The 26146-nt window shown below is 45.7% G+C and overlaps 1 protein-coding gene across 1 annotated transcript in view; it reads right to left on the bottom strand.

The window, feature by feature from the left end:
• LOC118377574 (lysine-specific demethylase 6A-like) overlaps positions 1–26146 on the bottom strand; it is a 60789-nt gene that overhangs the window by 18302 nt on the left and 16341 nt on the right. The window contains exons 3-16 of the mRNA XM_052513968.1: positions 24031–24139; positions 22902–22951; positions 21635–21693; positions 20397–20517; positions 19711–19765; positions 7455–7489; positions 6761–6854; positions 6409–6634; positions 5849–6068; positions 4848–4982; positions 1063–1194; positions 811–888; positions 613–720; positions 64–432 (exon numbers count right to left, since the gene is read on the bottom strand). Of these exons, the coding sequence (XP_052369928.1) occupies positions 64–432; positions 613–720; positions 811–888; positions 1063–1194; positions 4848–4982; positions 5849–6068; positions 6409–6634; positions 6761–6854; positions 7455–7489; positions 19711–19765; positions 20397–20517; positions 21635–21693; positions 22902–22951; positions 24031–24139 (1791 nt within the window). The remainder of the gene's footprint in view (positions 1–63; positions 433–612; positions 721–810; positions 889–1062; positions 1195–4847; positions 4983–5848; positions 6069–6408; positions 6635–6760; positions 6855–7454; positions 7490–19710; positions 19766–20396; positions 20518–21634; positions 21694–22901; positions 22952–24030; positions 24140–26146) is intronic.

Here is a 26146-nt window from a genome sequence, read left to right as displayed (position 1 = left end):
GTTCACTCAGAGCCTATATGAGCTTCACATAGACCTGAATAGAGTGAACAGGTAGAGTCCTACCTGAGTGGAGTTTAGGTGCAGGGCCCGGCGCGCTGTGTCCTGTGATTGGGTGCTTGTGCAGGTGTGAGGTAGTAGTGCGCCGGGCTGCAGGTAAGGCACGTCTCCGTTGGGTCCTGTGGCCGCCACCGGGTCATTATCATCATTATTATTATTGCCCACAGAAAGTGTGTCAGAGTGTCCGTGTGGTGTCCCGCCTGCCAGAGGCCCGTTGGCCAGTGGTTGAGGGGGGCAGGGGGGCCGCAACGAGCCCTGAGGGGCCAGGTGGGGCCGGGAGAGGGGCAGGCTAGAGTGAGGAGGGGGAAGAGAGTTGGTAGCTGAGGGGCCGTTGGGGAGGGAGGGACGCAGCTGTCCAGATGCATTCTGTCTCATCTGTAGAACAACATAATCACAACATCAGGGTTTAGTCTAATTAACAACAGCACTTTCAGTGGATTAATATGAGTTAGTCAATATATTACTCTACATTAGAATAATTAGAAGGGACATACAGTATACTGCTTGCAGGCCATCAGGTAAACATCTGGGGGTAATAAGTGTGTGTGTGTGTACCTGCTGCTGGTGCTGCTGCATTAGGTTGAGTTGTGCCTCCAGCTGCTCCAGCATCTGCAGCTGTAGGGGCTTCAGACTGGCCCGGTTACTCCTCAACTGGTCCAGGAGCTGGGAGCACAGAGGATGTACAGATTAGTGTGTGTATGTGTAGAGTCGGAATCAGCAGGGGGATGCAGGGTGTGTAAAGTGTGTGTTTACCTGTCGTTTCTGTGGTGACAGGTACCAGTTGGGGACAGGCTGCTGTGCCGAGTTACTAGCCCAGGAATCTGGCTGGCTCTGCAAAAAGAGTTTGAGAGTTAGGAGTGAGAGATTCCTCATCTTCAGCCAACCTAAAATGTTGAAATGGATGCAAGTGGTATTGTAACATACTGCTCACACGATTTCCTATGCTACCTGATGTCTGTTCTACAAAAACACATCAGACCTCCATCTGAATATAGTGTAATATACCTTGGCTGGGCTGGAGGCCCTCCTCCTCTTGGCAGGGCTGGACTGGTCCTCCCCCTGGCCCATAGGGCCCACGTGTGGGGGCAGAGCCTGGCCCGATCCCCCTTCCTCCGAGCTGTGCTGGGGCTTACATGCCTACAGAGAGGGAGGGAAGGAGAAGGAGGAGGGAGAGTGAAGGGGTTGCAAGGGAGGGCAGTGAAGTGTGTTGAAAACATGATAGAAGGTAAAGCAGTGAGGTAAAGTGCACAGAAAGACAGGAGGGATGCAGGGGAAGAGAGAAAGGGACAGGAAGGGGTAGATCACAGAAGGACAGGAGGGATGCAGGAGAAGAGAGAAAGGGACAGGAAGGGGTAGATCATAGAAGGACAGGAGGGATGCAGGAGAAGAGAGAAAGGGACAGGAAGGGGTAGATCACAGAAAGACAGGAGGGATGCAGGAGAAGAGAGAAAGGGACAGATCCCAGGCAGACAGGAGGGATGCAGGAGAAGAGAGAAAGGGACAGATCCCAGGCAGACAGGAGGGATGCAGGAGAAGAGAGAAAGGTACAGGAAGGGGTAGATCATAGAAGGACAAGGGAGGGCAGTGAAGAAAAGGTTAGATTGCAGGAGAAGAGAGAAAGGGACAGATCAGGCAGACAGGAGGGATGATAGAAGGTGCAGGAGAAGAGAGAAAAGTACAGGAAGGGGTAGTGAGGACAGGAGGGATGCAAAAGAGAGAAAGGGACAGGAAGGGACAGATCACAGGCAGACAGAAAGACAGATCCCAGAGGGAGGGATGCAGGAGAAGAGAGAAAGGGACAGGAAGAAGGGAGAAGGAGAGAAAAAGAGAGGGACAGTCAGGCAGACAGGAGGGATGCAGGAGAAGAGGGACAGGCAGACAGGAGGGATGCAGGAGAAGAGAGAAAGGGACAGATCACAGGCAGACAGGAGGGATGCAGGAGAAGAGAGAAAGAGACAGATCACAGGCAGGGAGGGATGCAGATCAGGAGGGATGCAGAGAAGAGAGAAAGAGACAGATCACAGGACAGGAGGGATGCAGGAGAAGAGAGAAAGGGACAGATCACAGGCAGACAGGGGGATGCAGGAGAAGAGAGAAAGAGACAGATCACAGGCAGAAAGACAGGAGGGATGCAGGAGAAGAGAGAAAGGATCACAGGCACAGGAGAAGGGAAAGAGACAGATCACAGGCAGACAGGAGGGATGCAGGAGAAGAGAGAAAGAGACAGATCCCAGGCAGACAGGAGGGATGCAGGAGAAGAGAGAAAGGGACAGGAAGGGAGGGATGCAGATCACAGGCAGACAGGAGGGATGCAGGAGAAGAGAGAAAAGTACAGGAAGGGGAAGATCATAGAAGGACAGGAGGGATGCAGGAGAAGAGAGAAAAGTACAGGAAGGGGTATATCATAGAAGGACAGGAGGGATGCAGGAGAAGAGAGAAAGGGACAGGAAGGGACAGATCACAGGCAGACAGGAGGGAGGGATGCAGGAGAAGAGACAGATCCCAGGCAGACAGGAGGGATGCAGGAGAGATCCCAGGCAGACAGGGAGGGGTAGATGCAGGAGGGATGCAGGAGAAAGGGACAGGAAGGGAGTAGACAGATCCCAAGGACAGAGATGCAGGAGGAGATGCAGGAAGGATCACAGGCAGACAGGGATCAGGAAGGGGGGACAGAAGGCAGGAGGGATGCAGGAGAAGAGAGAAAGGGACAGGAAGGGACAGATCACAGGCAGACAGGAGGGATGCAGGAGAAGAGAGAAAGGGACAGATCACAGGCAGACAGGAGGGATGCAGGAGAAGAGAGAAAAGTACAGGAAGGGGTAGATCATAGAAAGACAGGAGGGATGCAGGAGAAGAGAGAAAGGGACAGATCACAGGCAGACAGGAGGGATGCAGGAGAAGAGAGAAAGGGACAGATCACAGGCAGACAGGAGGGATGCAGGAGAAGAGAGAAAGAACAGGCAGACAGGAGGGATGCAGGAGAAGAGAGAAAGAGACAGATCACAGGCAGACAGGAGGGATGCAGGAGAAGAGAGAAAGAGACAGATCACAGGCAGACAGGAGGGATGCAGGAGAAGAGAGAAAGAGACAGATCACAGGCAGACAGGAGGGATGCAGGAGAAGAGAGAAAGAGACAGATCACAGGCAGACAGGAGGGATGCAGGAGAAGAGAGAAAGAGACAGATCACAGGCAGACAGGAGGGATGCAGGAGAAGAGAGAAAGAGACATATCACAGGCAGACAGGAGGGATGCAGGAGAAGAGAGAAAGAGACATATCACAGGCAGACAGGAGGGATGCAGGAGAAGAGAGAAAGAGACATATCACAGGCAGACAGGAGGGATGCAGGAGAAGAGAGAAGAGGGTCGCAGGGGAAATTAAAGGGCAGGTAACAATGTGAAGGATGGAGAGGAAGTGACAGATTAAAGGGATAGGCAGTTAGAGAGGGAAAACAAAAGCAGGAGGGTGATGTTGGGACTTCAAAACACATATTTCTTCCCTGCATTTTTTTTTTTTTTTACAAACAATCTGCAATGATACCCTGAAGACGACCGGTAGAGTGGAATTTCTCATCAAACTGTCAACCCTTTCACGTTGACAGAGTCATCGCCAACAAAGACGCTTGGCAATACAAAGGCTTTGCTTGCTCATACCACAACGCTAAGCCCTTCTTCAGTTGCAGCTCTTAAAACTAAATCATCAAAATGTTCAAAAAGACAACTCCAAGTGTGAATTGTCATCCTCCATTCAACATGAAAATGGATTTGTTGAAAATATGGGTAGTGGTCATAATCAGAACACCCGAAACCATGTCAACCTGTTTTTTGTATGAATACAAGTGAAAGAAAACAACCCTCTCCCGTCTCCTCCCCAAAACAAACATCTGAAGACGGCTTCAGTTTGTATAGACTGATGCTGAGAATTATACTCAACGAACACACACACAGGAACTAATGTTGTCTATAATGAAAATGAATGAATGGTACTGCAACACTAGGGGGCATCGCTAGGTTTCAGAGGCAGCAAGGCACCTGATAACCTCAGGATGAATGAGAGGAAGAATGTCAACCTGGAACTATTCTACTGAGGCACAACCTCACCAATCACAACGACAATCAACTGACGTCTTGCTGCTATTCAACAATCGTTTCAGTGTGGAATAGCAAGTTTTTTTTAGTCTGGTAAAAATACATGAGTATTTTTATAAATATGTATTTTTATATTGTGTAAATACACTGGATGTCACAATTAAAATGTATTATTTTTGAATGGAGAAATTAAATTGAACCAAATTGATCTTTGAGCTGTGAAGCCATGATAACAGATACTGATAGACAGTGGGTAGTGAGGTTGGCCTGTGGCTGTGTCAGGGAGATTGGGGAAGGGAGGAGGGGATTGGGATGGGCAACACCTCCCTTGATCCTGTCAGTCATAACAAAAGCCCTAAGCAGTCATAACAAGAAATTGTGGCAAATCACGTCATAACATTTGCATGTCATGTCTCAAGCCACTATGACTAGATCGCTACCTTAACAAGCTGCACCTAAAAACCACGCCAGGTTCAGCTATATGAATGACTGTTTACCAGGGGTTTTCCCAGTCACTGTAACTTTTCCAGATTGTGAGCATAACTTGGTTAAATTGGTTCTTATGACTGCTCTAGGGCATCGGTTACTCCACAGGAAGACTCATGAAGAAGCTCCAGGTGATGTGCTGCCCGTTGGCGGTGGGGGTGGTGTGTATAGACGGTTGTGTGTGGGGGTGTGGGGGGAGTGGTCTATCTGGTCTCACCTGCGGTGCAGTGTTCAGGCCACCCTGCCTGGAGGTTAGCTCTGCTGGGATTGGTAGACTCCAGGCCTCATCAATAAGAGGAAGCATTTTACTTTTACTCTGTAGACTAGTGACCTGGGGGTTACTCAACTGAGCCTATGGAATGGAAAACGTGTGAAAACAACATTTTAATGACTTAAAATGATCTTGCGATCAAAATGTTATTGTCTTGTTACGGTCGCTCTCACGTAGCCGGTTAGCTACTAGCTTGGCCTATCAGTGGCCCCATCTGTTACTGAGGATTGAATACCGGTATGTTTGCCCGTTATGGTCTTTAGTAGAGTGGTCAATCAAACAGGGAAGTTGGGGGTCATATGTGCACTTTGAATGAATTTACACAACACAATCATTAAAACAAACCATCATGTTGTCTTAATGCCAGGGAATTATGCTCAAATTACTGGTGACTGGAGAATGTTCCCTCATTCATACATACAGATGAATATGGGGGTTATGTTTTTACATCAAAATGGACAAGACATGTATGGGACTGGAGGAGCCAGGTTCCACTGTGAACACACACAGATTTGCCTTCTGGCATTCAGAAAATGGTTTCCACAATCTGTAGTTCAGAATAGTCAAGTTTGAGTAGCCCAGTAGCTCGGATCATAGGTCTCTCCAGCAGTGGGATTCAAAGTGGGTCTTCAGACCTCTCCCACCCAGTCCAATCAACTCTTAGCCCCTGAACACCCATTTTAGTTCTGAAAGGGTGGGAGCAAACATGGTGGTAACTCAACCTAGTCAACAAGAGGGCTAGATTAAACCATTCCCACTTTGCTGACACCTGTCCAAATTCTTTCAGATCTCCAACAGGTGGGGAAAAAAAAGAAAAAAAAAAGCGCCCGACCAGTGGTCAGTGACCTCAGGAGCATCCCCTCCCCTATAACCATCTTAGCGGTAGGGAGCTAGGGGTTGATTTGGGACTGAACACCTCCCTCCCGAGTCTCTCCCCCTCTCCTCACCTGCAGGCATTTGATGCGTTGTGTGAGCGCGGTGGCGTTGGAGCAGGCCTTGCTGCGCATGGCGTTGATGTAGCACTTTATGGCGTCATGCGGCTGGCTGCAGGACTCGTAGAGCGTTCCCAGGTCCATCCAGGCAGCCGCGTGGCCGTGGTCCAGCTGCACTGCACAGATGTACGCCTGCAGAGCATCCATGGGCTGATTCTGTTGCTGGTACAGAACACTAATGGAGAGAGGAAATGATTGAGGAGAGGGGGACAGGGAGAAAAGGGGGTGGGGAGGGGGTTGAATATTGAAAAAGAGGCAGAGAAAGAGGGGTAGAGAGGTTAAATATAGAAAAAGGGGGGTAGAGAGGACAGAGTGGTGAGTGGTAGAGGGTTAAATACATAAAAAGAGTAGAGGACACAGTAGTAAGGGGTGGAAAGGGTTAAAGAGAGGAGTGGAAAGGGTGACAGACAGAACGACAAAGGAGGGAGAGATATGGGATGGTGAGAGGGAGAGTGATAGCAGAGCAAAACAAAGATGGATCGAGAGAGAGAGAAGACGTACGGTCTAATGCGTACCCTATTGAACACCACGTGTCTGCACTGGCTTCTGATTTGTCTATGGACTGCCTGTAGGAGACAAACGCATCCTGGACCTTGCCAATACTGGAGTAGCACCTGCCCAGGAAGTACCAGGACTGTCCCGAGTTGGGGTCTGCTTCCAGTGATTTCTGCAGACACTGGATGGCATAGCTGTCCTTGTTGGCTCGGTCTCCTAGCTGCTCCACCGTGTGGTGCATCCAGCCTAGTAGAGGGGGAGGGGAGAACACAGAACAATAGGTCAACCTTTCCATCACTAGCCATCATCTCATCCATCAATTTATTCAGTGCCAGACCCAGTCTTTCTTTCATCAGCTGTGTGTGGTCTTACCTAGCTGCTGCAGGGTAGTGGCCTTCACCTGTGCTGGGAGATTCTCTGTCTGCAGAAGGGTCTCGTACGCCTCCTTGGCAGCCCGGTATCTCTTCTGCAGAAAACGGGAGAACGAGAGCGAGGGAAGGAGAAAGAGAGAGGGAAAAAGGAGGGTGAGAATAACAAATGCCGTGCCATATTTGACAGATTAAGCAGTGTCCCTAGCCTGCACCGAGACATTTTACTCCCAACAGACTGCTGGATGTAATGACTCTGCTGCAGCAACGTCCTACTGACACAGCAGAACACTGACTGACCCACAACTCTGCACTCCTGTGGTGCTACTGCAGTCAGTCAGCCAACATGGTCCGATTATTAAGAGCTGCTGCTTAAGCCAAAGCAGTGTGAAAGACGAATCACACGGGCATACGAGAGATAGGGACTCCTGTTACCATGGCAACCACACAGAACTGGCCGAGAGGGAAACCCATCCATTTTCTATGATGCGTGGTCATTTGATCACAACACAAGGCTCTCTCGGATCAATTAGCCTAGCTGATAAAACGCTAGCTAGCATAGAATAGTTGTGTAGTTCATATTTTAGGGGAAGTGTAACTTATTCTTGAACAGCGTTGTTGAATACTAACTGAAACAGAAAGCACGTAGCTACAGTACAAACAATTCAATGAGATAAGAGGAAAAGGACAAGGCTTACCTGAATCTCATACAAATGGGCGATGTGGAACTGAACTGAGGAAGAGAAAGACAAAAAAAATACAAATTGTTGGCTACTTTGGAGAAAAATTCCAACATTCAGCATCAAAATTCTGGTCAAAATGGAACGACTCCAGTAAAACAGAAATGATTGCAGTTAATCCACTGTGTTGAACAGATGAGCTGCTAGGCTGTCTCCTCCGGTGGCAGCAGGTTGACTTGTCTGTAGAGCAGTACTGTGTGTCTCTGAGCAGAGTGAATGAGCCCAACCAGACTGATACACAGAGGTGAGACTGCCCTTGATGTGCCCGTGTGTGTGAGAAAGAGCGAGAGAGGATGTGTGTGTAACAGAGATATAAAGGATGCGTGTGTGAGAGAGAGAGGGAGGATGTGTGTGAGAGAGAAAGAGAGGGAGGATGTGTGTGTAACAGAGATATAAAGGATGCGTGTGAGAGAGAGAAAGAGAGGGAGGATGTGTATGAGAGAGAAAGAGAGGGAGGATGTGTGTGTAACAGAGATATAAAGGATGCGTGTGAGAGAGAGAAAGAGAGGGAGGATGTGTGTGAGAGAGAGAAAGAGAGGGAGGATGTGTGTGTAACAGAGATATAAAGGATGCGTGTGAGAGAGAGAAAGAGAGGGAGGATGTGTGTGTGACAGAGATAGAAAGGATGTGTGTGAGAGAGAGAAAGAGAGGGAGGATGTGTGAGAGAGAGAAAGAGAGGGAGGATGTGTGTGTAACAGAGATATAAAGGATGCGTGTGAGAGAGAGAAAGAGAGGGAGGATGTGTGTGAGAGAGAAAGAGAGGGAGGATGTGTGTGTAACAGAGATATAAAGGATGTGTGTGAGAGAGAGAAAGAGAGGGAGGATGTGTGTGAGAGAGAAAGAGAGGGAGGATGTGTGTGTAACAGAGATATAAAGGATGCGTGTGAGAGAGAGAAAGAGAGGGAGGATGTGTGTGTAACAGAGATATAAAGGATGCGTGTGTGAGAGAGAAAGAGAGGGAGGATGTGTGTGTAACAGAGATATAAAGGATGCGTGTGAGAGAGAGAAAGAGAGGGAGGATGTGTGTGTAACAGAGATATAAAGGATGCGTGTGAGAGAGAGAAAGAGAGGGAGGATGTGTGTGTGACAGAGATAGAAAGGATGTGTGTGAGAGAGAGAAAGAGAGGGAGGATGTGTGAGAGAGAGAAAGAGAGGGAGGATGTGTGTGTAACAGAGATAGAAAGGATGCGTGTGAGAGAGAGAAAGAGAGGGAGGATGTGTGTGTAACAGAGATATAAAGGATGCGTGTGAGAGAGAGAAAGAGAGGGAGGATGTGTGTGAGAGAGAGAAAGAGAGGGAGGATGTGTGTGTGACAGAGATAGAAAGGATGTGTGTGAGAGAGAGAAAGAGAGGGAGGATGTGTGAGAGAGAGAAAGAGAGGGAGGATGTGTGTGTAACAGAGATAGAAAGGATGTGTGTGAGAGAGAGAAAGAGAGGGAGGATGTGTGTGAGAGAGAAAGAGAGGGAGGATGTGTGTGAGAGAGAGAAAGAGAGGGAGGATGTGTGTGTAACAGAGATAGAAAGGATGCGTGTGAGAGAGAGAAAGAGAGGGAGGATGCGTGTGAGAGAGAGAAAGAGAGGGAGGATGTGTGTGAGAGAGAAAGAGAGGGAGGATGTGTGTGAGAGAGAAAGAGAGGGAGGATGTGTGTGAGAGAGAAAGAGAGGGAGGATGTGTGTGAGAGAGAAAGAGAGGGAGGATGTGTGTGAGAGAGAAAGAGAGGGAGGATGTGTGTGTAACAGAGATAGAAAGGATGTGTGTGTGAGAGAGAAAGAGAGGGAGGATGTGTGTGTGAGAGAGAAAGAGAGGGAGGATGTGTGTGAGAGAGAAAGAGGGGGAGGATGTGTGAGAGAAAGAGAGGGAGGATGTGTGAGAGAGAGAAAGAGAGGGAGGATGTGTGAGAGAGAGAAAGAGAGGGAGGATGTGTGAGAGAGAGAAAGAGAGGGAGGATGTGTGTGAGAGAGAAAGAGAGGGAGGATGTGTGAGAGAGAGAAAGAGAGGGAGGATGTGTGTGAGAGAGAAAGAGAGGGAGGATGTGTGTGAGAGAGAAAGATAGGGAGGATGTGTGTGAGAGAGAAAGATAGGGAGGATGTGTGTGAGAGAGAAAGAGGGAGGATGTGTGTGTGTAACAGAGATAGAAAGGATGCATGTGAGAGAGAGAAAGAGAGGGAGGATGTGTGTGAGAGAGAAAGAGAGGGAGGATGTGTGTGTGTAACAGAGATAGAAAGGATGTGTGTGAGAGAGAGAAAGAGAGGGAGGATGTGTGAGAGAGAGAAAGAGAGGGAGGATGTGTGTGTAACAGAGATAGAAAGGATGCGTGTGTGAGAGAGAAAGAGAGGGAGGATGTGTGTGAGAGAGAAAGAGAGGGAGGATGTGTGTAACAAGAGATAGAAAGGATGTGTGTGAGAGAGAGAAAGAGAGGGAGGATGTGTGTGAGAGAGAAAGAGAGGGAGGATGTGTGTGAGAGAGAAAGAGAGGGAGGATGTGTGTAACAAGAGATAGAAAGGATGCGTGTGAGAGAGAGAAAGAGAGGGAGGATGTGTGAGAGAGAAAGAGAGGGAGGATGTGTGTAACAAGAGATAGAAAGGATGTGTGTGAGAGAGAAAGAGAGGGAGGATGTGTGTGAGAGAGAAAGAGAGGGAGGATGTGTGTAACAAGAGATAGAAAGGATGTGTGTGAGAGAGAAAGAGAGGGAGGATGTGTGTGAGAGAGAAAGAGAGGGAGGATGTGTGTAACAAGAGATAGAAAGGATGTGTGTGAGAGAGAAAGAGAGGGAGGATGTGTGTGAGAGAGAAAGAGAGGGAGGATGTGTGAGAGAGAGAGGGAGGATGTGTGTAACAGAGATAGAAAGGATGTGTGTGAGAGAGAAAGAGAGGGAGGATGTGTGTAACAGAGATAGAAAGGATGTGTGTGAGAGAGAAAGAGAGGGAGGATGTGTGTAACAGAGATAGAAAGGATGTGTGTGAGAGGGAAAGAGAGGGAGGATGTGTGTGAGAGAGAAAGAGAGGGAGGATGTGTGTAACAGAGAAAGAGAGGGAGGATGTGTGTAACAGAGATAGAAAGGATGTGTGTGAGAGAGAGAAAGAGAGGGAGGATGTGTGTGAGAGAGAGAAAGAGAGGGAGGATGTGTGAGAGAGAGAAAGAGAGGGAGGATGTGTGTGTGAGAGAGAAAGAGAGGGAGGATGTGTGTGAGAGAGAAAGAGAGGGAGGATGTGTGTGAGAGAGAGAAAGAGAGGGAGGATGTGTGTGAGAGAGAGAAAGAGAGGGAGGATGTGTGAGAGAGAGAAAGAGAGGGAGGATGTGTGTGAGAGAGAGAAAGAGAGGGAGGATGTGTGTGAGAGAGAAAGAGAGGGAGGATGTGTGTGAGAGAGAAAGAGAGGGAGGATGTGTGTGAGAGAGAAAGAGAGGGAGGATGTGTGAGAGAGAAAGAGAGGGAGGATGTGTGTGAGAGAGAAAGAGAGGGAGGATGTGTGTGAGAGAGAAAGAGAGGGAGGATGTGTGTGAGAGAGAAAGAGAGGGAGGATGTGTGTGAGAGAGAAAGAGAGGGAGGATGTGTGTGAGAGAGAAAGAGAGGGAGGATGTGTGTGAGAGAGAAAGAGAGGGAGGATGTGTGTGTGAGAGAGAAAGAGAGGGAGGATGTGTGTGTGAGAGAGAAAGAGAGGGAGGATGTGTGTGTGAGAGAGAAAGAGAGGGAGGATGTGTGTGTGAGAGAGAAAGAGAGGGAGGATGTGTGTGTGAGAGAGAAAGAGAGGGAGGATGTGTGTGTGAGAGAGAAAGAGAGGGAGGATGTGTGTGTGAGAGAGAAAGAGAGGGAGGATGTGTGTGTGAGAGAGAAAGAGAGGGAGGATGTGTGAGAGAGAGAAAGAGAGGGAGGATGTGTGTGTGAGAGAGAAAGAGAGGGAGGATGTGTGAGAGAGAGAAAGAGAGGGAGGATGTGTGAGAGAGAGAAAGAGAGGGAGGATGTGTGTGAGAGAGAAAGAGAGGGAGGATGTGTGTGTGAGAGAGAAAGAGAGGGAGGATGTGTGAGAGAGAAAGAGAGGGAGGATGTGTGTGTAACAGAGATAGAAAGGATGTGTGAGAGAGAGAAAGAGAGGGAGGATGTGTGTGAGAGAGAGAAAGAGAGGGAGGATGTGTGAGAGAGAGAAAGAGAGGGAGGATGTGTGTGTAACAGAGATAGAAAGGATGTGTGAGAGAGAGAAAGAGAGGGAGGATGTGTGTGAGAGAGAGAAAGAGAGGGAGGATGTGTGAGAGAGAGAAAGAGAGGGAGGATGTGTGAGAGAGAGAAAGAGAGGGAGGATGTGTGTGTAACAGAGATAGAAAGGATGTGTGTGAGAGAGAAAGAGAGGGAGGATGTGTGTGAGAGAGAAAGAGAGGGAGGATGTGTGTGAGAGAGAAAGAGAGGGAGGATGTGTGTGAGAGAGAAAGAGAGGGAGGATGTGTGTGAGAGAGAAAGAGAGGGAGGATGTGTGTGTGAGAGAGAAAGAGAGGGAGGATGTGTGTGAGAGAGAAAGAGAGGGAGGATGTGTGAGTGAGAGAGAAAGAGAGGGAGGATGTGTGTGTGAGAGAGAAAGAGAGGGAGGATGTGTGTGTGAGAGAGAAAGAGAGGGAGGATGTGTGTGTGAGAGAGAAAGAGAGGGAGGATGTGTGAGAGAGAGAAAGAGAGGGAGGATGTGTGTGAGAGAGAAAGAGAGGGAGGATGTGTGTGAGAGAGAAAGAGAGGGAGGATGTGTGTGTAACAGAGATAGAAAGGATGTGTGAGAGAGAGAAAGAGAGGGAGGATGTGTGTGAGAGAGAGAAAGAGGGAGGATGTGTGTGAGAGAAAGAGAGGGAGGATGTGTGTGAGAGAGAAAGAGAGGGAGGATGTGTGTAACAGAGATAGAAAGGATGTGTGTGAGAGAGAAAGAGAGGGAGGATGTGTGTGTTTGTCCCTGTGCCTGATTGGAAACACTCCAGCGGGACGGGTATAGGGGATCTCCTAGGTAACAGGTTCCAGGCGTTAGGAGCCAGTAGAGGGGGAGAAAGCCGAATGAAATAACAATAATATCATGCAGTGTAATGTTTTCGCTATGCTAGATAAACCCTACCACGCCACCTCCTTTCACTCTGATCAAATACATTGTTACAGTTGTTGGGTTAGCTACAGTGCCTTCTGAAAGTATTCACACCCGTTGACTTTTTCCACATTTTTTTGCATTACAGCCCAAATTTAAAATAGATTAAATTGAGATGCGTTGTCACTGGCCTACATGGCAACAGGTTGCCTAGTGGTTAGAGCGTTGGACTAGGACCCGAAAGGTTGCAAGATCGAATCCCGAGCTGACAAGGTAAAAATCTGTCGTTCCGCCCCTGAACAAAGCAGTTAACCCACTGTTCCTAGGCCGTCATTGAAAATAAGAAAGTTCTTAACTGACTTGCCTAGTTAAAAAGGTTAAAAAAATAAAAAATAAGTTTCAACAAATTCATTTTAAAAATGGCACTTGATTTTATTTATTGTCTGAAATAGTTTTTTTCTCCCACCTTCATTTAACCAGGTAGGCTAGTTGAGAACAAGTTCTCATTTACAACTGCAAACTGGCCAAGAAAGCATAGCAGTGTGAAAAGACAACACAGAGTTGTTATGAGGCAACATAGCAATTAGGATTCGTTATCAGTAGGGATGCACGATATATCAGTGAACATATCGGAATCGGATGATATTATCTAAAAATGTCAATGTCGGTATCAGCCCGATGTCTAGTTTAACACTGATGTGCAAAACCGGTGCAAACGCTGACGTGCAAACCTATATAATGACGTAATGACGGCAAGTAAAATTTTGCACGACACACGCAACACAGCATTCCTAACCTAGTCCACCATGTCTGCTGTGTGGATCGAGCAATCAACAAGACGAGCAGTCATTTGAAAGAGAAAGAATATTTCAGCGAGACAACTCAAGGTGAAATCCATTAACGCCAAGATAATGGAATTCATTGCCCAAAGCTAACGTTATAAGCAGCCAGCTAGCATGATCTGGCTTTTGAAACTCGACCAGATCGGTTTGCGTTGTGAAGCTAGCCACAATAACGATTAGGCACAATAGCGTAATTTGCAGTTTGCCTTTAAAATAAAAGTACCTCTTTGAAAGTGATGTTGAAGGTTAAAGTTGGTGGAATCATGACATTTATACTAGATAATGTTAAACAAGGTTGGAATGTGAAGCAATGAAATGCATTAGTCTACTCTGACACCCACAGAACACAACTGTGAAGAGTTTACGCAAAATTGGCGTTGTAGCTCTTATTGCGGGACTGTGACTGTGAAATCACCTCCCCAGTCAGCCTATTGTGTGTATTGACATACATATTGCACTGTACAGCTTTACCTAAGGATTGAGGATCAATGAAATGGTGTATCAGTCTACTCAATACCAAAGATATTTTCCCCCAACATCCTCCTCAGAGTTAGACTCCAAAACATCCATGCAGTATTGTTTTCCCTTGGGAATGGTGTTCAATACACATAAGTTGACAAAATGTGGCTCAATTCATAATTGTTTCAGAGTCCCGCAATAAGAGCTAAGATGCTAATGTTCTCTGGGTGTCATGGAGTAGACTGATACTCCATGTCATTGATCCACAATGTACAGTAAAATAAGTACGCCCCCAATGCAATTCTAAAGTATAATACATCCAGTGTGATTTAAAATAACATTCCAACCTCGTTTAGCATGATCTATTCAATTATGGCATAATTCCACTCTTTGTATTCATTTGCATCACTGTCAATGACATACTTCTAACTGCAAAGTCCACTATTGTGGCTAATCCTTATTGTGGCTAGCTTCACATAGATGCGTTCGACCACCATTAATCAAATAAGAACCGTCTAATAAATTAGGGTTATTTTAGATGACACCTAGATATATAGTTAGCTAGCTAACTACAGCTACTGAAACAGATTTGGGGAAGAACATTGTTGGCATCCATGAGCTAGCTCGCTTTTCTACTTTTAAACTCGGACGAAACAGATGATTGTTCTAGGTCCCAAGAAACAAAGAGATCTTCTGTTGAATCTGACAATTGATTTTGATGGTTGTACAGTTGTCTCAAATAAAACTGAAGGACCTCGGCGTTACGCTGGACCCTGATCTCTCTTTTGCGAACATATCAAGACTGTTTAAAGGACAGAATTTTTGCATCTACGTAACATTGCAAAAAATCTGACATTTTCTGTCCATAAATGACGCAGAAAAATTAATCCATGCGCTTGTTACTTCTAGGTTAGACTACTGCAATGCTCTACTTTCCATCTACCCGGATAAAGCACTAAATAAACGTAGCTAAATACGGCTGCTAGAATCCTGACTAGAATTAAAAAATGTGTTCATATTACTCCAGTGTTAGCCTCCCTACACTGGCTTCCTGTTAAGGCAAGGGCTGATTTCAAGGTTTTACTGCTAACCTACAAAGCATTACATGGGCTTGCTCCTACCAGTCTTCCGATTTGGTCCTGCCGTACATACCTACAAGACGCAGGCCTCCTTATTGTCCTTAGAATTTCTAAGCAAACAGCTGGAGGCAGGGCTTTCTCCTATAGAGCTCCATTATTATGGAATGGTCTGCCTACCTATATGAGAGACGCAGACCTGGTCTCAACCTTTAAGTCTTTATTGAAGACTCATTTCTTCAGTAGGTCCTATAATTGAGTGTAGTCTGGCCCAGGAGTGCGAAGGTGAACGGAAAGGCAACGAACCACCCTTGCTGTCTCTGCCTGGTTGGTTCCCCTCTCTCCACTGGTTCTCTCTTCCTCAAACCCTATTACAGGGGCTGAGTCACTGGCTTATTGGTGCTCTTCCATGCCGTCCCTAGGAGGGGTGCGTCACTTGAGTGGGTTGAGTTACTGACGTGGTCTTCCTGCCTGGGTTGGCCCCCCCCTTGGGTTGTGCCGTGGCGGAGATCTTTGTGGGCTATACTCGGCCTTCTCTCATGTTATGTTGGTGGTTGAAGATATCCCTCTCGTGGTGTGGGGGCTGTGCTTTGGCAAAGTGGGTGGGGTTATATCCTGCCTGTTTGGCCCTGTCCGGGGGTATCATCGGATGGGGCCACCGTGTCTTCTGACCCCTCCTGTCTCAGCCTCCAGTATTTAGTGTCGGGGGGCTAGGGTCAATCTGTTAAAGCTGGAGTATTTCTCCTGCCTTATCCGGTGTCCTGTGTGAATTTAAGTACGCTCTCTCTAATTCTCTCTTTCCTTCTCTCTCTCTGAGGATCTGAGCCCTAGGACCATGCCTCAGGACTACCTGGCATGATGACTTGTTGTCCCCAGTCCACCTGGCCGTGCTGCTGCTCCAGTTTCAAATTTTCTGCCTGCGGCTATGGAACCCTGACCTGTTCACTGTGATTACTATTATTTGACCATGCTGGTCATTTATGAACATTTGAACATCTTGGCCATGTTCTGTTATAATCTCCACCCGGCACAGCCAGAAGAGGACTGGCCACCCCACATAGCCTGGTTCCTCTCTAGGTTTCTTCCTAGGTTTTGGCCTTTCTAGGGAGCGTGCTTAGGTTTCTTCCTAGGTTTTGGCCTTTCTAGCCACCGTGCTTCTACACCTGCATTGCTTGCTGTTTGGGGTTTTAGACTGGGTTTATGTACAGCACTTTGTGACATCAGCTGACGTAAGAAGGGCTATATAAATAAGATTTTTTATGACCAGCACTAGAGGTGCACGAGAGAACATTACCAGCATCATAACATACGTAGACAAAACGTTGTGACATATGACATACGAGTGACAGTGTAATCAATGTGTAATAACAGAGTTAAATTATTTTGTGACGTGCAGTCATATTCAGGTCCTGATTAGTCAACACATCAAATACTGTAAATCGACGTGTATTTTTTTTGACACGCAAAGACCCAAACGGCGTTCAATAGAAATCCTGGCTGAGAATGAAACAGCACATAAAGTGAAAGAAATTGGTTTTCATTACGTTTTACTGGTAATAGGGACTTATGTAAATGCCAACAAAATAACGTTTTGGTTGGTCATTGTGTATAACCTTTATTTAACCAGGCAAGTCAGTTAAGAACAAATTCTTATTTACAATGACGGCCTACCCCGGGCCAATTGTGCGCTGCCCTATGCGACTCCCAATCACGGCCGGATGTGATACACTCTGGATTCGAACCAGGGGTTGTAGTGATGCCTCTTGCACTGAAATGCAGTGACTTAGACCGTGTGATTGGGAGTCCCATAGGGCGAAGCACAATTGGCCCAGCGTCGTCCAGGCCGTCATCGTAAATAATTTGTTCTTACCCGACTTTCCTAGTTAAATAGAAAGGTTACACACACATACACACACTGACCAAAAAGTTATTTTGTTGGCATTTACGTATGTCCCCATTACCAGTAAAGCATCATCAAAACCTATTTCCCCTCACTTACTTGCTGTGCTGTTTCGTTGTTCATTTGTTCAGTCGTTTCATTCTCAACCAGGATTTCTATGGAACGCCGTTTAGGTCTTTGCATGTCAAATCACCAACCCTATTGGACATGTCAAATCACCAACCCTATTGGACAGGTCAAATCACCAACCCTATTGGACAGGTCAAATCACCAACCCTATTGGACAGGTCAAATCACCAACCCTATTGGACATGTCAAATCACCAACCCTATTGGACAGGTCAAATCACCAACCCTATTGGACAGGTCAAATCACCAACCCTATTGGACAGGTCAAATCACCAACCCTATTGGACAGGTCAAATCACCAACCCTATTGGACAGGTCAAATCACCAACCCTATTGGACAGGTCAAATCACCAACCCTATTGGACAGGTCAAATCACCAACCCTATTGGACAGGTCAAATCACCAACCCTATTGGACAGGTCAAATCACCAACCCTATTGGACAGGTCAAATCACCAACCCTATTGGACAGGTCAAATCACCAACCCTATTGGACAGGTCAAATCACCAACCCTATTGGACAGGTCAAATCACCAACCCTATTTGATGCGTCAAATCACCTTGTTGACCAATCAGGACGTGAAAATGACTGCACGTCATACAATAATTTAACACGTTCATACACTTTTTTACGTAGTTATTACACCAATCCTTGTATTTCATTTGTTTACAACGATTCATCGATACGTATGCTATGATGCTGGTAAAGTTGTCTTGCACACCTCCAGTGCTGGTCACAAAAAAAAAGATAGCTAGCTCATGGATGCAAACAAAGTCCTTCCCCAAAAACATAGCAAAACGACATTGTTTCAGTAGCTATATAGTTAGCTACCGGTCATCTAAAATAACCCTTACTTAAAAGACAGTTCTTATTTTATTAAATGGTGGTCAGGCCCATTTTATTTTTTATTTTACCTTTATTTAACCAGGCAAGTCAGTTAAGAACATATTCTTATTTTCAATGACGGCCTGGGAACAGTGGGTTAACTGCCTGTTCAGGGGCAGAACGACAGATTTGTACCTGTCGTTCTGCCCCCCATCTATGAAGCGAGCCACAATAAGGATTAGCCACAGTAGTGGACCTTGAGGAAAGCCTTGAAAATAAAAAGTAGGGCATAATTATACGTTTTGTATTCATTTGCATCACTGTCAAACCTCCATTTTGAAGGCAAACCGCAAATTCCACTATTGTGCCTAATCCTTATTGTAGCTGGCTTCACAACACATACCCCGGTCCGGTCGAGCCTCAAAAGTCAGCACTCCTGCGTTGTCTTGGCTGTGTGCTTAGGGACATTTTCCTGTTGGAAGGTGAACCTTCGCCCGTCTGAGGTCCTGAGCACATTTTCGTCAAGGATCTATCTGTACTTTGCTCCGTTCCTCTTTTCTTCAATCTTGACTACTCTCCCAGTCCCTGCCACTGAAAAACATCCCACAGGATGATGCTGCTTCACTGTATGGATGGTGCCAGGTTTCCTCCAGACGTGACACTTGGCATTCAGTCCAAATAGTTCAATCCTGGTTTCATCAGACCAGATAATCTTGTTTCTCATGGTCAGAGTCCTTTAGGTGCCTTTTGGCAAACTCCAAGCGGACTGTCATGTGCCTTTTACTGAGGAGTGGCTTCCGTCTGGCCACTCTACCATAAAGGCCTGATTGGTGGAGTGCTGCAGAGATAGCCGTCCTTTTGGAAGGTTCTCCCATCTCCATAGAGGAACTCTTGAGCTCTGTCAGAGTGACCATCGGGTTCTTGGTCACCTCCCTGACCAAGGCCCTTCTCCCCCGACTGCTTAGTTTAGCCGGGCAGCCAGCTCTAGGAAGTGTTTTGGTGGTTCCAAACTTCTTCCATTTAAGAATGGAGGCCACTGTCTTCTTGGGGACCTTCAATGCTGCAGAAATGTTTTGGTATCCTTCCCCAGATCTGTGCCTCAACACAATCCTGTCTCAGAGCTCTACGGACAATTCCTTCGACCTCATGGCTTGGTTTTTGCTCTGACATGCACTGTCAACTGTGGGACCTTAAATAGACAGGTGTGTCTTTCCAAATCATGTCCAATCAATTGAATTTACCCCAGGTGGACTCCAATCAAGTTGAGATGTTTCTGCAAGGATGATCAATGGAAAAATGATACACCTGAGCTCAATTTCGAGTCTCATAGCAAAGAGTCTGAATACTTATGTAAATAAGGTATTGAAGTTATTTTTATTTTTAATACATTTGCAAAAATGTCTACAAACTTGTTTTCTCTTTGTCATTATTGGGTAGTGTGTGTAGATGAAGAATTTGTTTTATTTAATTCATTTTAGAATAAGGATGTAACGTAACAAAATGTGGAAGTCAAGGGGTTTGAATACTTTCTGAATGGACTGTGTTTTTAATAGGCATTTATTTCTGTAGGCGCACAGAATGCGTGTGTAGAGGAAGCGGTCGGTACGCAATTGAGTGAGAGACATGTAGGGGAAAGGGAATTTAGTGAGCAGAACTGTGATGCTTGGTTTATTTTTGTGGTGTCCTGCAAATGCACATGTACAAATGGAACACTAGAGTCAAAGCAAATTAACGTAGTCTTCAAGACAAACATTTCACAATATATATATATAACAGTTTGAGTACTCCATTACGCATGCCAATCCCTACTCTCAATCAACATAGTTGGCCAATTTGTCCAGTACATCTCTGTAGTTAAATCTCAAATGAACATCAACATGCATATTTTAAAAAGTAAACTTGCATTACCGAATTATCTTTATTCACACTACTTACTTTCAGCTTTGGACAAAGTGCAGGGGTTGGAGTCAATCAAAGCCAGCTGGAAATGCTGTCGACAGAACAGAATATCAAGGCATTAACATCCACTGAAGGACAAGAAATACACAGAAACAAAAGAACAATGCAAAGGGTAATTCCTATACATGAATCCCCATGCAGTGAGACACTCCTTTTCCCTGACTGTCAGACTCAGACACAAGGAAATCAATTCTTCAGCAAGCTGCCTCTCCCCCTGGTCACTTTCTGCACTGCAATTAGAGAGCAGGAGAGAACGAACAAGGGAGTGGGCAACTGATGAAGAGATTGCACACTGTGCAAGTCCTCTTTACAGTCCCCCATTGGTTTTGTTTGTTAGTCTCACTCAAATATAAAAAATTGCAAACATTTCTCTCCGCCCCATGGCAAAATCAGTGGAACTGCATGAAATTAACTACTTTGTGCGTAGGATCCCCCAAAAGGCCTGGCTGCATGTGTGTGTATGGATGTGGGTACACAGACCCACGAGCCACTGAGACCCCCATAATGAGTTCAGATGTTTGGTGGCCCATCCCTGATCAATAGAATAAGGTGCCAACCTATAAATAGAAAAAGATTCATTCTACACTAATGTTCCTCCCTGGATGTCCTGTGGCAAATGTTGTGGTGGCTCCACTGGTGAAGGAGAGAGGCAGGCAGAGTACCTTTAGGCTTGACTCGTAGTCGGTGTTGACCTTAAACATGAGGCCGAGTCGCAGGTGGATCTCCTTGGCTCGTGAGAAACTGGGGTCGATGTACAGCACCTCCTGGAAAGCTTTAATCGCCCTGGGGGAGGAGAAGAGATGGCGAGAGAGGGAGAATAAATATATTCCAAGTTAGAAATGGGAGACGCCACTCAGAAGATGAAGAGTCAGCACTGCAGTGTTGAACAGAGAACACAGCTCTCCAGAGGAGAGAATATCACGATTAAAACAGGAGCTCTTCCTGGTCTCTTCACAACATGATTAAAACAGGAGCTCTTCCTGGTTTCTTCACAACGTGATTAAAACAGGAGCTCTTCCTGGTTTCTTCACAACGTGATTAAAACAGGAGCTCTTCCTGGTTTCTTCACAACGTGATTAAAACAGGAGCTCTTCCTGGATTCTTCACAACATGATTAAAACAGGAGATCTTCCTGGTTTCTTCACAACATGATTAAAACAGGAGCTCTTCCTGGATTCTTCACAACATGATTAAAACAGGAGCTCTTCCTGGTTTCTTCACAACGTGATTAAAACAGGAGCTCTTCCTGGTTTCTTCACAACATGATTAAAACAGGAGCTCTTCCTGGATTCTTCACAACGTGATTAAAACAGGAGCTCTTCCTGGTTTCTTCACAACGTTATTAAAACAGGAGCTCTTCCTGGTTTCTTCACAACATGATTAAACAGGAGCTCTTCCTGGTTTCTTCACAACATGATTAAAACAGGAGCTCTTCCTGGTTTCTTCACAACATGATTAAAACAGGAGATCTTCCTGGTTTCTTCACAACATGATTAAAACAGGAGCTCTTCCTGGATTCTTCACAACATGATTAAAACAGGAGCTCTTCCTGGATTCTTCACAACATGATTAAAACAGGAGCTCTTCCTGGTTTCTTCACAACATGATTAAAACAGGAGATCTTCCTGGTTTCTTCACAACATGATTAAAACTGGAGATCTTCAGGGATTCTTCACAATTGGCTCCCTATGCGCTACTGTTCACCAGGGCCTGTAGGGGTCATGGTCAAAACAAGTGCACTATTAAATTAAATGGGGTGCCATGTGGGATGCAACTGGTGACTGCGTCACCATGGCAACCATACACATTTATTTCCCATGCACACACACAGAGGTATAATACCTGTAACACCATCATAATCTAGTCCTCCATACTTAGGTAGTATAAGACAGCTACTCACCACTGAAAGGCGTTGTAATGGAAGTAGACCATGCCCAGGCCATATAGGAAGGCAGCATTCTGGAAGAGGCAGATGCACACAGAGCACCATTAAGACTAATTAGTTACAGGCCACACACACACACACACACACACACACACACACACACACACACACACACACACACACACACACACACACACACACACACACACACACACACACACACACGCCTACACAAAACAACGCTTTCAAAATGGCTGCAGCCCAGACATGTCATCTGCATAGGAGCCCTTCCAGAAACCCATTCTATAAGGCATCCGTCTTAATCTGTCGTCATTAGTTATGGACCATTCATTTTAACCACAAGCAATAGAAGTCTTTCTTTGTGCAATGACTGGTTACAGCACTAGATGTCTTTTGGGGATCGTCTCTGCTGGCCGACACTCAAATGGAATCACCATGTAGGCCTACCAAATGCTCACATCTCACCACAGATTTCTCGACTCAAACAGAAAACGACAGAGAAGGAGTCTAATCTGAAAGCCACAACCCACAGCGTGCCTCCAGACAAACCCCTGAATCATAACCACACACACTTCCTGTGTCTGGTTGGTCGGCCGGTGCGATGTGAATGGGTTAACCTTGGCAGGTTGAGGATGAACATGAGCAGAATATAATCTGCAGTAGAAGTAGAATGGAGACATTACTACTATAAAGAGCTCCACAGATAAGAGCGTGAGTGTGTGAGTAAAGGTGTCCGCATGCTTCCCCATCAGAAACGGTTGGGAACAGTTTGTTATGACGACGTGTTTGTTCATTGTGAGCTTTGGCAACGGTGTTTCAGCTTTTCGTGCACGCTACATGTTTTCCCGTGGCAAGCTGAAGTTGAGCCAAAGTCTACGCCTCTTCGCCCATCTTTGGTCAATTGTAGGAATTCTTCAATTAAGTGTCTGTCATCAAGGATAGACGACTCATTTTCATGCACATTTCACTTGAGAAACACTGCACCAAACATCTTATATGTAAATTACACGACTAAGGTCTGACACAAACATCCAAATTAAATGAAAGACCTTGAGTTAGTTTAATTCTGACTATTTTGAGGAAGTGTATACTGGCTACTGCATCTAAAGCGGGACAGAGCTATTGTCGCCTTATCTACTTTTTCCAAGCGAAGGTGTTTTAAGGGAGTTTGTGAGCACATTTGTTCAGTTTGAATAGGCTCCAGCCGAAACCAAAGCATGCAGAAGCTTTCAGAGTGTGTCCGTCAGTAGTATTTTCTCACCTTCCAGTAGTCGGACTGTAAGCTGTAGTACCTCTGGTATGCTGATAATGCTGTGATTAGGGAGAAAGAAGAGGGATATTAAATACCAGACATAAAAGGTTAACACCAAATAACTTTGCTATAAGACTTTGTAAGCTTTGTTTCCAGCAATGCCAAGTTGGGGTCAACTGCATCTAACTGAAATCAAATGTAATTCAGTTTTTAACCCAGGTGGGGGGGACAAGGAAAAAACAACAAATAAAGGGAGGTAAATCGAGTGTGACAGAAACCATGTTACCATACTGTTTTTATGCACAATTCAATTACTTTTTTATAAATATGGATAGATAACTTGTTCTTTCGACACGGTGGGATCTTTTTGCGTCTCTAAAATTAATTATGCGAAAAATGCTGGTGGAAATGCCTTTATGCACAAATACTGATTTGGACTCGAGAAACCATGCAGTTTATTGGGCTACAGATGAAGTAACCCACTGGGCACACACTGGTTGACTCAATGTTGTTTCCACATCATTTCAATGAAACGACATTGAACCAATGTGGAATAGACATCTGTGCCTAGTGGGAACTCCAGATGAACTTCACATCGTGCTGAAAGTGCACAGTGATCTTCATGTTCCGTTACAATACATTTCAAGGGGCTTGATCGATGCTTGACTGCCGTTTTGACAAATATTCTCACAATAATCTCATCGGGTAGACTAGCCCACTGTCTGCCAGCTGTTGGCTGGAGCCCATGTGCCAAGACCAGAGTAGACACTGGTGTTGCACGCTATACTGAAACTTCTGGACTTTTTCCAATACAACAACATGAAAAATGGTTCGGGACTATCATTTTGTTACCGTTGGTACTTCTGTCAAATGTGTCTCAAGGTTCAACAGTCTATCAGTGCAGCCAATGTCCACCTTATTAAAGTGTGAAAGCACCCTGCCTGCTCCACTTGACTTTAGGCTGCACTGGGAGTCTGGAGGGCATCATGTTAGCTCCCCGCTGATGCTGCACAGAAGTTAACACACTTGAATAATGCCACACAGCATGTAGAAATGTTGACTTAATGTTCGCAAAACAATGTCCATACAGGGGGGGAGGGAGCGAGCGAGCGAGAGCGCAAGAGGGGCGTCAACTCACCTTTACCGTACTCCTCCAGGAGGAGGTTGAAGTGGCCTAGCTGGCAGAATAACTCTGGCTCCACTTTTCCTTCAGCCTTCAAGATGAGAGAATCGTAGGAACGAACGGCCTGGGGACAAATACAGCAAGACGAAACTCGGCATGAACACAGACAGCAGTGTCTCTTACCAGGAAGTCTCACATGGGATGCTTCACAAACGGCCCTCTATTCCCTACATAGTGCACTAATTTTGACCGGAGCCACTTATGCCCTGGTCAAAGGTAGTGCACTATATAGGGGATAGAGTGCCACTTTTCAATCAGTTATCAATGTCCATATAAACGGGAGCGATGGTATGGATTTCCGTTCATTGTGTGTGTTGGGCCATGCTTTGATTTGGACTTCTTCCACTGGAAAATAAAAAGCACTGCGAGATGCGCATCACTCACAGGGATGGCTCTGCCTGAGGCCTAATCACACATTAAACACACCCACTCCTGGAGGACAACTGCTGAACTCTAGAAACCCATAAACAGTGTTACCTTGCACTCTGAGTAACAGCTTTGAGGACATAGCTTCTGAAACAGAGCACAATCACTAAATATACACAAACAGCAACTAAGCATTGCATCAGAGCATTCCTTCAAATAGTCTGTCACACACACCTGCAGAAGACACACACAGTTGAAGTCGGAAGTTTACATACACTTAGGTTTGAGTCATTAAAACTTGTTTTTCAACCACTCCACAAATGTCTTGTTAACAAACTATAGTTTTGGCAAGTTGGGTAGGACATCTACTTTATGCATGACAAGTAATGTTTCCAACGATTGTTTACAGACAGATTTTTTCACTTATAACTCACTGTATCACAATTCCAGTGGGTCAGAAACATACATACACTAAGTTGACTGTGCCTTTAAACTTCTCAGAAAACCCCATAAAATGATGTCCTGGCTTTAGAAGCTTCTGATAGGCTAATTGACATAATTAATTGACATAATTATCACCTCCATTGGAGGTGTACCTGTGGATGTATTTCAAGGCTTACCTTCAAACTCAGTGCCTCTTTGCTTGACATCATGGGAAAATCAAAAGAAATCAGCCAAGACCTCCGAAAAATAAATTGTAGACCTCCATAAGTCTGGTTCATCCAAACGGCTAAAGGTACCACATTCACCTGTACAAACAATACTACGCAAGTATAAACACCATGGGACCATGCAGCCGTCATACCGCTCAGGAAGGAGACACGTTCTGTCTCCCAGAGATTAACGTGTTTTGGTGCGAAAAGTGCAAATCAATCCCAGAACAGCAGCAAAGGACCCTGTGAAGATGCTAAAGGAAACCGGTACAAAAGTATCTGTATCTACAGTAAAACGAGACCTATATTGACATAACCTGAAAGGCCGCTCTGCAAAGCCACTGCTCCAAAACCTCCATAAAAAAGCCAGACTACGGATCGCAACGGCACATGGGGACAAAGATCGTACTTTTTGGAGAAATGTCTTCTGGTCTGATGAAACAAAAATAGAACTGTTTGGCCATAATGACCATCATGTTTGGAAGAAAAAGGGAGAGGCTTGCAAGCCAAAGAATACCATCCCAACATTGAAGCATGGAGGTGAGGGCATCATGTTGTGGGGTGCTTTGCTGCATGAGGGACTGGTGCACATCAAAATAGATTGCATCATGAGGACGGAAAATTGTGTGGATATATTGAAGCAACATCTCAAGACATCAGTCAGGAAGTTAAAGCTTGGTCACAAATGGTTCTTCCAGATGGACAATGACCCCAAGCATACCTCCAAAGTTGTGGCAAAATGCCTTAATTGGGATAGGGGTCAGCATTTTCACTTTTGGATGAATAGCGTGCCCAGAGTGAACTGCCGCCTACTCTGTCCCAGATGCTAATATATGCATATTATTATTAGCATTGGATAGAAAACACTATGAAGTTTCTAAAACTGTTTGAATGATGTCTGTGAGTATAACAGAACTTAAATGGCAGGCGAAAACCTGAGAAAAATCCAACCAGGAAGTGGGAAATCTGAGGTTTGTAGTTTTTCAAAGCTTGGCCTACCGAATACACAGTGTCTATGGGGTCAAGTTGCACTTCCTAAGACTTCCACTAGA

This window comes from Oncorhynchus keta, unplaced genomic scaffold (assembly GCF_023373465.1).
Source record: "Oncorhynchus keta strain PuntledgeMale-10-30-2019 unplaced genomic scaffold, Oket_V2 Un_scaffold_14384_pilon_pilon, whole genome shotgun sequence".
Lineage (NCBI taxonomy): Eukaryota > Metazoa > Chordata > Actinopteri > Salmoniformes > Salmonidae > Oncorhynchus > Oncorhynchus keta.
This window is presented reverse-complemented; position numbering and strand designations above follow the sequence as displayed.